The 14133-nt window shown below is 37.3% G+C and overlaps 1 protein-coding gene across 1 annotated transcript in view; it reads right to left on the reverse strand.

Annotated features, from left to right (window-relative positions):
* The window catches only part of LOC128857694 (uncharacterized), a 166427-nt gene that overhangs the window by 46956 nt on the left and 105338 nt on the right, over positions 1–14133 (reverse strand). The window contains exon 7 of the mRNA XM_054093440.1: positions 12712–13035. Coding sequence (XP_053949415.1) covers positions 12712–13035 — 324 coding nt within the window. The remainder of the gene's footprint in view (positions 1–12711; positions 13036–14133) is intronic.

Here is a 14133-nt window from a genome sequence, read left to right on the forward strand (position 1 = left end):
ACGTCATTGCCAACCTTCGGTACTGAAGCCACATCGCTGTAACATCAGTAAATTGCATAGTTGCTTAATATCCCAGAAGGAGAGGTAAGCAGCGAGCGAATTTGTTGGCGGGATGAAACCAACTCACATAACAGCAATGCAATTACCCATCCTGTAGGTAAGAATATTTTAGCTTTTACGAGTATATACAAGCGACCAGCAACCGTTGCAATGAAGTTAGCACGGCAAGTAATGATGAAGGGCAGGAGGACGAAACTAGCAATCTGCTCCAACCATCAGGTAACAGATTGGAAGGTATGCTGGAATGCCTCAGATTACGTACGTAATAATTTGGGGCTGTGATTGTTGCATTTTCTCATATTGGTTTGTCCCCTTTGGCGAAGCAAATACTGCGTTTGTGGCAGTGCTACCACGCACATGACTGTTGCTATGGTTGCATCGCAAGAATTTAGTTAATGGAATAGCTGACAGCAGGAGATTAACGTGAGAGTGAGAAAAACAAATTCATTTTGCTTAGGGATCAGCTGGTGGTAGCAGATGACAGTTCAATATGTTCGTTATAAGCTATGGCTAAAAGCTATGGAATTCAAACGTTATAGTGTGATTGCGTTATATTTGGCTGGAAAATCACAACCAGCCATTGTTCGTGAGCTCATTCACCTCAAAGTGAATGAAATGTTTGTGTACCGCACTATAAAACGTTACAATGATACTGATAGCATTGCAAAACGCTATGGAGGTGGACCAAAAAAAAAACCGCAACAACGCCAGAAATGGTTCGGAAAGTGAAGGCACGACTTGAGAACGAAATCCACGTCGAAGTGGAAGCAAAATGGCCAAAGAACTGAAAATATCGCAAGACAGCATTCGACGCATATTGAAAAATGAGCTCAAGGTCAAGGCTTACAAGTTCCAAAAAGCACACGATCTTTCACCCCAGCGAAAAAAAATCGGTGCGAAAGAGCAAAGGCGTTGTTGTGCTTGCACGAACGTGGCGAATTTTCTAACATTGTGTTTTCTGATGAAAAAAAATTTCCTAATTGCGCAGTTCATAAACACTCAAAACGATCGTGTTTTCTTGACCGAACGCTCATACGAGAATTTGAGCCTACGTTGGCCACTCGAAGCAATTTCCCATCGCGAGTAATGGTTTGTGCCGTAGTGACCGCTGATGGACGCTCTCCAATCGTTTTTATCGAGTCTGGTGTCAAAGTGAATGCGACTAATTATCGGGAAAATGTTTTAGAAGCTGCTTTAGAGCCGTGGACACGCAAACATTTCGGTCGTAGGCCATGGGTGCTCCAATAGGACTCGGCACGGTCTCATAAAGCTCGTCTGAATCAAGAATGGTTAAAAAATCATGTTCCACACTTTCGTCCACACAATGGCTTTCGAATTCGCCAGACGCAAATCCGATGGACTATTCCATCTGGTCCATTTTGGAACGCAAGGGGAGGACTAAAAAATATGCCAGTATGGATGCGCTGAAAAAAGCGATTATACGAGAATGGGCCAAAATACCTCAGGATCACATTCGTGCAGCATGCAACTCATTTTCTGACCGTTTGAAGGCTATACTCAAGGCAAAAGGTGGCCATATCGAGCTAACGTGAATATATGTTAAAATTGTAATCATTTTTGAACAACTTTTTCTTTGAAATCAATAAAAGCTAATTTCACACAAAAAAAAGAGGTTGTCTGTAAAGTCGGTTTACTGACGATAGTTTAACGTGACAACGTCATAAGAAAATATTGATGGAATGGTTGCAATTTTCAAAACAAAATTTTAATTTTATTTGTTTGATAGATATTTTGTATGGATATAGAGGAGGAGGTAAATGGAATTGCAATGGAATAGGTCAAGTTACATTTACACAAACGTGAAAAATGACGAAACATTTATCAAATTCATGAAAGATATCTTCAATTTCGATTGTGCATCAGACGTTAATAAGTTAACAACACTAAGAGGCACCATCATCGATTTGCCTTTTTCAAGACACTTTACGCTCGAAACACTCCCTTTCATTTCCTACTTTTTCTATCATCGTCCTATTCTCAACAGAGAAATGTTTCATTACCATGCACACAGGAAGAAGGCATATGCAAAGTATGTGAATTTATATACCTACATATGCGCATATACATACATATACATACATATATATGCTCACTCAAGTAGGACAGAGCCAGATGTCGAACGTTGCCGAACGCGGGGGCCGATTGTGCTCTTTGTCGTTCGTTCCGCGCTCTCGCTTGCAGTTCAAGCACATTAGCTTACATTTGCTTGCATACGGAATAGATTCGTATATTTGATATGTCCATATGATTTGTATGCACTTTACATATGGATTTGTTCTTTTTGAAAATTGCGTGAAATTGTATATGTATATGCATGTTTATATACATATATTAGTATACAACATATCTTATAAGGTATATGGTAAATATTATATTACCATACATTTTTTCCTTCATATATAATGAAACAATTAATAATAATAACATTAAAACAACAGGTATTATTAACAAACTTGGTTTTAACATGACTATGAATAAGTTCGTGCGGTTTTTTTCGAAATTTGAAACTTTATTGACGTAAAATGGTTACAAATTTAATATTCAAAATATTGTCCATCGCTTACTACTACTTTTTCCCATCTTTCTGGCAATTCACGGATTCCCTTTGTGAAAAATTCGGTCGGTTTTGCCGCAATCCACGAATCGATCCATTTTTTGACTTCATCGTAATTACGGAAGTGCTGGTCAGCCAGGCCATGTTGCATCGATCGGAAGAGATAGTAATCGGATGGCGCAAGGTCTGGACTATACGGCGGGTGGGGTAGGACATCCCATTTGAGCGTTTCTAAGTATGTTTTGACCACTTGTGCAACATGTGGCCGAGCATTGTCATGTTGCAAAATAACTTTGTCGTGTCTATCGGCGTATTGCGGCCGTTTTTCTCGCAGTGCTCGGCTCAAACGCATCAATTGTCGTCGGTAGACATCCCCCGTAATCGTTTCATTCGGTTTCAGTAGCTCATAATACACAGCACCCAGCTGGTCCCACCAGATACACAGCATAACCTTCAGGCCATGAATATTCTGCGCCGACGTCGATGTTGAAGCATGGCCAGGGTATCCATACGTTGCCCGACGTTTTGGATTGTCGTAATGGACCCACTTTTCATCGCCAGTCACAATTCGATGCAAAAAACCCTTTCTTTTGTGCCGTTGAAGCAGTTGTTCGCATGCCATAAAACGGCGTTCAACGTCTCTTGGCTTCAATTCATACGGCACCCAATGGCCTACCTTTCGGATCATTCCCATGGCTTTTAAACGTTTGGAAATGGTTGATTGATCAACTCCCAAAGTTTTTGCAACCTCTTCTTGCGTTTGAGCCGGATCTTGATCGAGCAATTCCTCCAATTCGGTATCCATGAACTTTGGCGGCGCACCCTCGCGTTCTTCGTCTTCCAAGCCAAAATCACCACTTTTAAAGCGTGCAAACCACTTCTGGCACGTTCGCTCAGATAGAGCATGCTCACCATAAACTTCCACCAAGATACGATGACTTTCGGCTGCTTTTTTCTTCATATTAAAATAATGAAGAAGAATTCCCCGCAAAAACACATTATTTGGCACGAAATTCGACATTTTCAAGTGTGGTAAAAATATTGTTGTTTACGCTTCAAATAAAAAACTTATACGTTTGTGCCTTACGACAGTAGCTCTCCAATGAATGTTTGGAAATGTGGATCGATGGAATAATAATCAAGTTACGCCATCTGTTGTAAAACCGCACGAACTTATTCATAGTCCTATTATTTTAAATTCTTCAAGTAAATCAAATTAATAATAATCAATAAGAAGGCATATGCAAATACAAATACGTGAATTTATATATGTACATATGCGCATATACATACATATATACGCTCACTTAAGTAGGAGAGAGCAAGATGTCGAACGTTGCCGTTCGTTTGCTTTGTTCGTTCCGCGCTTTCGCTTGCAGTTCATTCAAGGTAACGGCAATGAGTAAGGTAACGACAAATGAGCAAGGTAACGGCAATGAGCAAGGTAACGACAAATGAGCAAGGTAACACTAATGAGCAAGGTAACGACACATTTTTTCGTGCGTGCAGCCGTCTAAATCGAATTATAAGACGTTATCACGTCAAAAATATTGCGTCGTTCGCCCTCCCTATTGGAAAAAAGTTGAAGCGCACCTATTGAAAAACGCCTTACAAGTATGTGAATTTATATACAAATGCGCATATACATACATATATATGCTCACTTAAGTAGGAGAGAGCAAGATGTCGAACGTTGCCGTTCGTTTGCTTTGTTTGCTTTGTCGTTCATTCCGCGCTTTCGCTTGCAGTTCATTCAAGGTAACGGCAATGAGTAAGGTAACGACAAATGAGCAAGGTAACGGCAATGAGCAAGGTAACGACACATTTTTTCGTGCGTGCAGCCTGTTAAATCGAATTATAATACGTTATCACGTCAAAAAGTTATGGTGTTTTGTTCGCATCGTTCACCCTGTAAAGAAGAAATACTCTCCCTGGCATATGACATTATTTTCTAAAAGCTTAATTTTTCAGTAACTGCTGAGTCGCAACTCAACTTACTAAGCTAAGCAAATTTGTGAGCTTATGACATAGCCACTCGTACACCCATAAACGTTAAACAAATTTTCATGCGCAGTGGTACTAGCCAACGTCTCTTCACTGTCATTCATTCAATTTTCAATTTCCTCCAACAAATGCGAGCGATTTTCTTAGAAAGTTTGGTGCTTGTCTTATGTACTTGGCATACTCTTCACGGTTGCATACTTTTCATGGTTTTTTGTTTTGTTTTACAAGTACAACTTGCAACAATACGAGCTCTTGAAGTTACCTCGATAATTCTTTATTTTCATTTCTCTAGACTGTTTTATTTTCATTTTCTTTTCTTCTTCACATTTTCGAACTTGTGTGAGTGTGTGTGTGACTGAGGTACAAAGTACACAATCGCCAACTTTATGAAAGAAAATATCGAACTCTACAAAGATAACTACGAACACTTGAAACAAAGAAAACAGAAACTGTTGAATGTGGCAAGTCAGGAGGGAAGAGCAAAGAATAATCGTACAAAACGAATGTCGTTTAACTGTCAGGTATACCTTGTAAGTGTGTCAAAGTAAGTGAAGGGAAATTAAGGATGATGTAAGTGAAATTGACGATAAAAGCAGCATATTAGTTAGGATGAGAGGTTGAAGCTGTGCTGAGTTACTAGCAATTTAAACTACAATACATTTTGGCAAAAACAAAAAATTATACAATAGTTGCGCTGATATGTATAAGAATATCCTCAAGAGCTCAAGGAGAATTAGCGGTGGTGTGAGACATTGCAAGAAATGTGGAGGTTTTCAAAACCAGTAGTTTTTTCCAAATATTAAATACCACCGTGACTAAAAAGTAAAGATAAATAACTTGTAGCTTTAAAAATCTACAATTATGTTTAAAAATATACTTTAGCATATTCAAAGCACTCCCCATACCTCTGTACAATACGCGTGTCACACTGGCTTTCCGATTTTAAAAGTAGTCGATGTAAATGAAGTCGATTTCCGCAAAGGACTACCTGAATGATCCTCAAAGCGCACAGCCACTTGGTTTCTAGCCCCTTAATCGTATCGGAACGTTGTCTCCAGATCAGACTGTATAGTTTAGTAAATAGCCAGAAGCCAATAACAAATACGGTAGTTATAATTTGCTGAATTTTAAGCAAATTTTAAATAAGAGCAAATGCTCTTGAAGAGGCAGTGTGTGCCAGTGAATTGTAACTTTATGGCACCAAACGAAATTGCTCTTTTTAAAGGCAAAACAAGTTGTTCAAAATATAATGCGGCATGAATGATAATTCAAGATCAACGCGGTCTTTCTTTGTCAACCGATGATTACGGAGCACCAAATCCTTGGTTTCGTTGATCTTTTGTCCAGTAGTCGTCCATTAGTTTGAGCTCCATATTCAATGCACATGCCACCTTGTTGAATTGTTTTTAACACTGACAAGTATGTTTTTGTTATTTTTGTTACATCACCCCGAAAATCACTTTTTCAACATTCCTAAATTAATAAATTCACTTTGGATTCTTCACTTTCGCTACTTTGCTCAAATGCTAATATTGACTTAATGTTTTAAGCCGACTACAAACGGCAGATTGTTTTAATGAGGAACTTTTTCATGGTAGAAATACACTCGGAGCTATGCCATTGCCTGCTATTAGAAACAACTTTTTTTTTATCAATTGATGTTTCATGCCCGGAGAATCGAAACAAACCCATTCGCCTACAATGGCCGTTCGGCCATTTCCTCGGCCTGAAATTCGCTTAAGTAGACAGGCAATGGTATGACAGGTATGGCGGCCGCCGTAGTCGAATGGGTTGGTGCGTGACTACCTTTCGGAATTCACAGAGAGAACGTCGGTTCGAATTTCGGTGAAATACCAAAATTAAGAAAAAGAAAAGCGGTCGTCCCTTGGCAGGCAATGGCAAACCTCCGAGTGTATTTCTGCAATGAAAAAGCTCCTCATAAAAATATGTGCCGTTCGGAGTCGGCTTGAAACTGTAGGTCCCACCATATTTGGAACAACATCAGGACGCACACCACAAATAGAAGGAGGAGCTCGGCCAAACACCCAAAAAGGGTGTACGCGCCAATTATATATATATTATATATGTATATAGACAGGCAAAGAAAAGCTAAAATATATAGTTAAGTGATACGAGTAAACACTATTATGGATCTTCCCTTCAAGTCCTAATTCATTGCTATATAAGTTGATGGTCGCACTTGTACTAACCCTATCCGATAGCCACTCAACTTTTATCGGTATTCATGGTGGTTCCCAGATAAAAGAAGTCTCTTAGAACCTAGATATCATAACTGTCCACCGTGAAGCAAGTGCGGCTTACTTTTCCCCCTTAAGAAAACCTTACTATTCTCTTTGTATAAATTATTGCGGTAATTGAACAGTTTTAAATCTCAACGTTTAAGAAACTACTGCATTGACCCAGCGCCAATGTAAAAATGATCCCTGTCTTATAGACAGAGCTCCTCGAGTGGATTATGCGGGAGGAAAGCAAGGAGGATGCGCTGCTTGAGACGCAGTTTACATATCTGGTGGCCAGACAACTGAAGTAAGGGAACGCAAGTGGAGATGTTTTGGCTATACCCTAGGGAGAGGTGGCACTGAAATCAGCAAACAAGCGCTGGATTGGAATCCCCAACGCTGTTTATAAGAGAGAAACATCGAAGTACCGCGGAAAGGTTGTGGAGTCCGCGAAGGAGTTTTGAGAGGAGTAGACCAAGTTGTGTTGGTAGCCGCTGGCCACCTTTGATTTTCTTTCCTATTTTTCTGTGCTTTATTGAGCTGTCCCGAATTTCTTTGACACATCTTTCACTGCCTTTGACTGACTTGGAACTGCAGATATCGAACATTTTTTCTGTTGACTTTGTTCATTCGACACATAATTTTAAGCCTCTGAGCACATTTATTTCATGAAAAGGCTTTTTATAAAAACATCTGGTAAAAAAAGCTGTAGTGCTCTCCAGTTGGCTGATTGAGTTTCCTTTGCCTGTGTATACGATTCTTGGTTGGATCGTGATCCACTTGCGAGTACACTGTGAGTACAATTGAGTGAGAGTTTGAGGTGTCTCGCTGTGTGTGAATTGTAGCGAGACGCTTGCCCACCGGAAGGAGACCTCTTTGTTAGTCTAGAAATCTTGCTTCTTTCGCAATAGTGTTCGATTTGTTGTTTCCATAGAAATAATAGGACTATGAATAAGTTCGTGCGGTTTTACAACAGATGGCGTAACTTGATTATTATTCCATCGATCCACATTTCCAAACATTCATTGGAGAGCTACTGTCGTAAGGCACAAACGTCAGTATAAGTTTTTTATTTGAAGCGTAAACAACAATATTTTTACCACACTTGAAAATGTCGAATTTCGTGCCAAATAATGTGTTTTTGCGGGGAATTCTTCTTCATTATTTTAATATGAAGAAAAAAGCAGCCGAAAGTCATCGTATCTTGGTGGAAGTTTATGGTGAGCATGCTCTATCTGAGCGAACGTGCCAGAAGTGGTTTGCACGCTTTAAAAGTGGTGATTTTGGCTTGGAAGACGAAGAACGCGAGGGTGCGCCGCCAAAGTTCATGGATACCGAATTGGAGGAATTGCTCGATCAAGATCCGGCTCAAACGCAAGAAGAGGTTGCAAAAACTTTGGGAGTTGATCAATCAACCATTTCCAAACGTTTAAAAGCCATGGGAATGATCCGAAAGGTAGGCCATTGGGTGCCGTTTGAATTGAAGCCAAGAGACGTTGAACGCCGTTTTATGGCATGCGAACAACTGCTTCAACGGCACAAAAGAAAGGGTTTTTTGCATCGAATTGTGACTGGCGATGAAAAGTGGGTCCATTACGACAATCCAAAACGTCGGGCAACGTATGGATACCCTGGCCATGCTTCAACATCGACGTCGGCGCAGAATATTCATGGCCTGAAGGTTATGCTGTGTATCTGGTGGGACCAGCTGGGTGTTGTGTATTATGAGCTACTGAAACCGAATGAAACGATTACGGGGGATGTCTACCGACGACAATTGATGCGTTTGAGCCGAGCACTGCGAGAAAAACGGCCGCAATACGCCGATAGACACGACAAAGTTATTTTGCAACATGACAATGCTCGGCCACATGTTGCACAAGTGGTCAAAACATACTTAGAAGCGCTCAAATGGGATGTCCTACCCCACCCGCCGTATAGTCCAGACCTTGCGCCATCCGATTACTATCTCTTCCGATCGATGCAACATGGCCTGGCTGACCAGCACTTCCGTAATTACGATGAAGTCAAAAAATGGATCGATTCGTGGATTGCGGCAAAACCGACCGAATTTTTCACAAAGGGAATCCGTGAATTGCCAGAAAGATGGGAAAAAGTAGTAGTAAGCGATGGACAATATTTTGAATATTAAATTTGTAACCATTTTACGTCAATAAAGTTTCAAATTTCGAAAAAAATCGCACGAACTTATTCATAGTCCTATTACAAAATATCTTTTCAGCTTTTGTAGCGCGCCTGTTTCGGTATAAAAAATTCCTAATAATAACCATTTTCGAAAAATTTCTAAAATAATATCCATGAGTGTCCCTTTCACCATCGCATCACTGATCATCTAAATTTTGCGTGTTTTGCATTTCAGCACTTTTCCTCAAGCCTCATTCATCCAAATGAGTTTCAATAATTTTCTTAATGCGATTATCCTCACAGCCAACAGCGACCACTTAAAAGTTTAAGCTGTAAAACGGCTTGAATGAAGACAGAGTGGATTTTCAAAAAACAACAACAGAAACAGATGGAATTTGAAAAGTGAAAACAGTGATAAAAAGTTTTGCTGAAACTGCAAACGGAAGCAAACTACGGCAAGCAAGGAAAACTGAATTGAAGGAAAAGTAAAAGTTAAAAAATAGTTTGAGTAGCACTAAAGTGCAAAATGAGGCAAATGAAGATGAGTTACGAATAACAGGAATATATAACTTTTTGTTAAACGAACAAAATCTGTAGAGAGGGAAATACTTTGTAAATATTTTGGAAGCAGGTAGTCATAATTATATTAATGAAAATTGTGGCAGTAATACTGGAAGATGGTGTTAAAATATGTAATGGAAATTGAGGCGTTGGTACCAAAATTAGTATTTTACAAATAAAGTGTTGGATAGGGCTCCATAGTTCTCAAATGGCAAAAATCAAAAAAGTAGTAGAAATAAAATTTTAGGAGCAATAAGAAATGCTAAGCAAAGTAGAAAGGTAGTAGCAAGTTTTAAGCTTAGAAGTAAAATATATTGGAATCGAAAACAGCACTTTACATTTTTTCTTCGACTATCAACAGCAAACAGAACTTGCATAGCTCTCTAAATAATAATTAAAAAAGTAGTATAAATATAATTTTGGAAGTAATAAAAATTGTTAAAAAATAATGTCTCACAAACTACTCTTCTACAAGAATCAAAAAAAAATTAAAAACGTAGTAATTTTTGTAAAAAAATAATGCTTTTTCCACTAAGTGAAACAGAAAAATGAAAATTTTTAGTTTGCATTTCAAAAAGTTAAAAAGGGAATAGAAATACAATTTTCAGAGCAAAACCAAATCGGGGCCATAAATGCCACTTAAATGTTAAGTACCAGCATAAAAAGTATCACAAATCTTAAATAAAAAAAAAATTAAAAATGTAACAGAAATAGAATTTGAGAAGAAAATAATACTTTTCTCATTAATTATTGGCCAAAACAGAGAAAGGAAAATTTTTAGTTTTCATATTAAAAACGTTAAAAGGTAGTAGAAATATAATTTTCGAAGCAAGACAGAAAAAAATAATATTTTTATTCTTCATATTAATAAGTGAAAAAGGTAGTAGAAATAAAAATTTAGGAACCAAATTAAATCAGTGCTACAAATCGTATTTTAGATGTTAAGCACCAACGAAAAAACTATTCACAAATCTTAAATCGAAAAATTTAAAAAGTAGTCGAGAATTAAAGTAGAAATATTAAGAAGGGCACAAAAAAATTATGAAAAAAAAGAGCGATAGAAAATGGTATTAAAATAAAGCGATATTGAAAATAAGAATCAGCAGCAAAAAAGACGAAGAATTAGTAGTAAAAATAAAAATGAAGAAGACTATGAAATTACGTATTAAACAGAAAGTAAATAATAAGGGTGAAAAATTGGCACTAAAATGTGTCATTGTAGTAGAAAATATAAATAGGGGAAAAATCAATGAAAATGTGAATAGTAGTAGATTTCCTAAAAACAAATTGTTGGGGAAAACAGCTGTGAAGAAATTCCAAACTATTCTACAATAAATAAATAACACTAAAATGGACAATTTTAGTCTTAAATATTTTGTACTAAAATAAGATTAGTATAAGATCTCGTAGATAAAAAAGCTATCGGAAAATAGCAATTAAGGAGATCCGTATCGTTTTTATGACACTAAAATGTGTAAAGTTAGTACGAAATATATAGTAGTCGCAAAAGTACTAAAAATCCGAATAGTAGATGTTATACAAGAAAATATTGGGGAAAACAGTAGTGGAGGAGATTAGAATCTTTCTTATTGACATTAAATGGGCAATTTCAGTAGTAGTAGTAGTAAAAATACAAATAGTAGTAGATTTCTTAGAGGAAAAAATTCGGAAAAAAGTAGTAAACCACTGAAGCAGCACAAAGGTTCAAAATCATCATTAAAGGTACTAAAATGCGCACTTTAAATATATTAGTCACAAAAGCACAAAAATATCTGAATAGTAGTAGATTTATTGCAAGAATATATTGGCAAAAAATAGCAGTAAAGGAACTCGAAATCATTGTAAATGACACTAAAATGACTACTTTTATTTCGAAATTGGTCATAAAGGTAGTAAAATACAAATAGTAGTGGATTTCGTACAAGAAAATTTTCGGATAAAATGGTAGTGAAAGAATTCCAAATCATTTTAATGTTACTAAAATGTGCAATTTTAGTACGAAATGTGCAGTAGTTCCAAACGGACTAAAACTAGAATAGTAATATAGTAGGTTTTCTATAAGAAAATATGTGGAAGAAGTTAACCACTTAAGTTAAAATTCATTCGTAGAGACACTAAAATGTGCGCTTTTAATACATTAGTCACAAAAGTACTAAATAAATGAGTAGTAGTAGATTTCCTCAAGAAAATATTGGGCGAAAATAACGGTAAAATATCTCCAAATCATTCTAAATGACACTAAAATGGGAAATTGTAGTTACAAATATATAGTCATAAAAGTGGTAAAAATACGAATAGTAGTAAATTTGGTAAAAGAAAACGTAGGCGAAAAATAGTAGTGGAAGAATTCCAAATCATTTTTGACGGCACTATGTATAATGTGCAATTTTAGTAGAAAATATATATAATGAGTAGTAAAAAAACCAATAGTAGTGGATTTCGGATTTAAATAGGTGGTAGAATTCAGAATCATTCTCAATGATAGTAAAATGCGCAGTTTTAAAGCGAAGTAAGTAGTAGTCATAAAAGTAATAAAAGTTAAAATAGTAGTAGATTTTGTATAAGAAATTATTAGGAAGAAATAGCAGTAATAAAATTCAGAAGAAAATTCAGAAACATACAGTAGTCACGAAAGTAGTATAAATGAGAATAGTAAATAGTACATTTCGTATAAGAAATTTTTTATTAATATGCCATTTTTTATGACACTTAAATACGTACAAAATATATAGCAGTCGCAAAAGTATTAAAACTATTAGGAATAAATAGCAGTAATAAAATTCAGAATCCTTGTCAATAAATAGCAGCACAAAATTCTAAATCATTCCCAATGCCAGCTAAGTGAGCAATGCTGCTTATAATATTTGATTTACTCATAAAAGTTACCCCTTCAAGTGGTGTTGAAAAGATTATTCCTGACAAATTTCATACCAATTTTCCTGCAATGAACACTTTCATTATTAACTTGTCCGTCTCTCGGCAATAAACTTTCGCATTAGAGCAAACAAATAACAAACACTGCTGACGGCAGAAATTAGCTGAAAATTCTATACATACAAACACTCGCCATATACCACCACCGCCAACACACAGCCACAGCATTTTATAGTATCTTTTAATACTCACCCGCACTTTTCGCACCGTCTTGCGGCTGTCATTCTTGATATTCACCGTCACATAGATTTCCTCACCATGTGTATACCAGGCCTTATCGAGGCTCGCCTGCAAGCCAACACGCCCATCCTGTAATAGAAATGGCTTGTCCACCGCACCCTGTGGTCCACCGCCACAGCTAAGCGCACCCGCCATGGCGGTGGCTGCATTGCCACCAATCACACCGCCAACCGCGCAACCACCAGCAAGCGATGCGGAGTGAGGTGGTGGTACATTGGCAATACCAACACCGACACCGGCACCACCACCACCACCGCCAGCAGCAGTGGAATCGTACTGTGCGCAGTGGAAGATGTAAACGTCGGTGATAATGAAGGTGAAGATGATGAGGATGTAGTTGAAGCAGGATTTTCAAGATTTTATTGTTGTTGTTATTTGTTTGTGATGGACATTTGTAGTGGCATTCCCGGAGTAGTGCGCGAGACATGGAAAACAAGAGAGGAAACGGAAATTCGATTAGTTGTCAAGTATTAGTGTGCCTCGCCTGTCGTTTATTTATTTATTAGCTTTCATTTTTCAATTTGCTCCCTAGCTCACACTGTCTGGCCTTTGCTTACAATGGGTTAATATGTGTTTGCCGACAATAGATAAATATAAGTTTGCTTTTATTGGCTGCCATTCTTCCGTCTGCAAGCAAATATTGACTCGATTTTATATTGATTGACATTTTTGCTGCTCTCCTGCCTCTGCGATTTTCTACGTTTACGCTTTGGTCATTTCGCTTGCAGTTTTTTATTACATTTTTTACATTATTATTCCATTATTTTTTTGTGCTTTATTGAGCAAATATTAAACGCCGCTGCAAAATTAAAGAACCACCAAAAGTCATATTAAAAAAACTTTATAGTAATTTTCAGATTAATTTAACGCTGGAAATTTTGGTAGAGTTTTTAAAGTAAAATATCTGCCATTCTTTTTACAATAATATTTTTTTTTAATTTTTTTGGATTCAATATACCTTAAAGTACTTAGCAGGAAATGAAATGTCGAAGAACGGGTAAGGAAAGCAGAAATTGCTTTATATGCCTGTAAACGTATGCTTGGAAGAAGATGGGGTCTTCAACCTAAGCATACATTATGGCTGTATAAGGCGGTTTACGACTTATTTTATCGTATGGTTCGGTAGTTTGGGGGAAAGCTGTAGGGAGAGAGTACAATACCAAATTACTCGGCAGAATACAAAGATCAGCCTGCAACTCTCTTTCATTCTAGGGAAGAATGGAATAAGGGATTTTCCCTAAACAACTTCGACACTACAGTCTATACGAATGGCAGTAAAATAGACTGCGGTGTTGGAGCTGGTACATATTCTCACAGACTTATAATTGAGAAATCTGTGCGTCTCCCTAATACCAGCAGCGTCTTCCAGGCGGA

The sequence above is a fragment of the Anastrepha ludens genome, chromosome 3 (assembly GCF_028408465.1).
Source record: "Anastrepha ludens isolate Willacy chromosome 3, idAnaLude1.1, whole genome shotgun sequence".
NCBI lineage: Eukaryota > Metazoa > Arthropoda > Insecta > Diptera > Tephritidae > Anastrepha > Anastrepha ludens.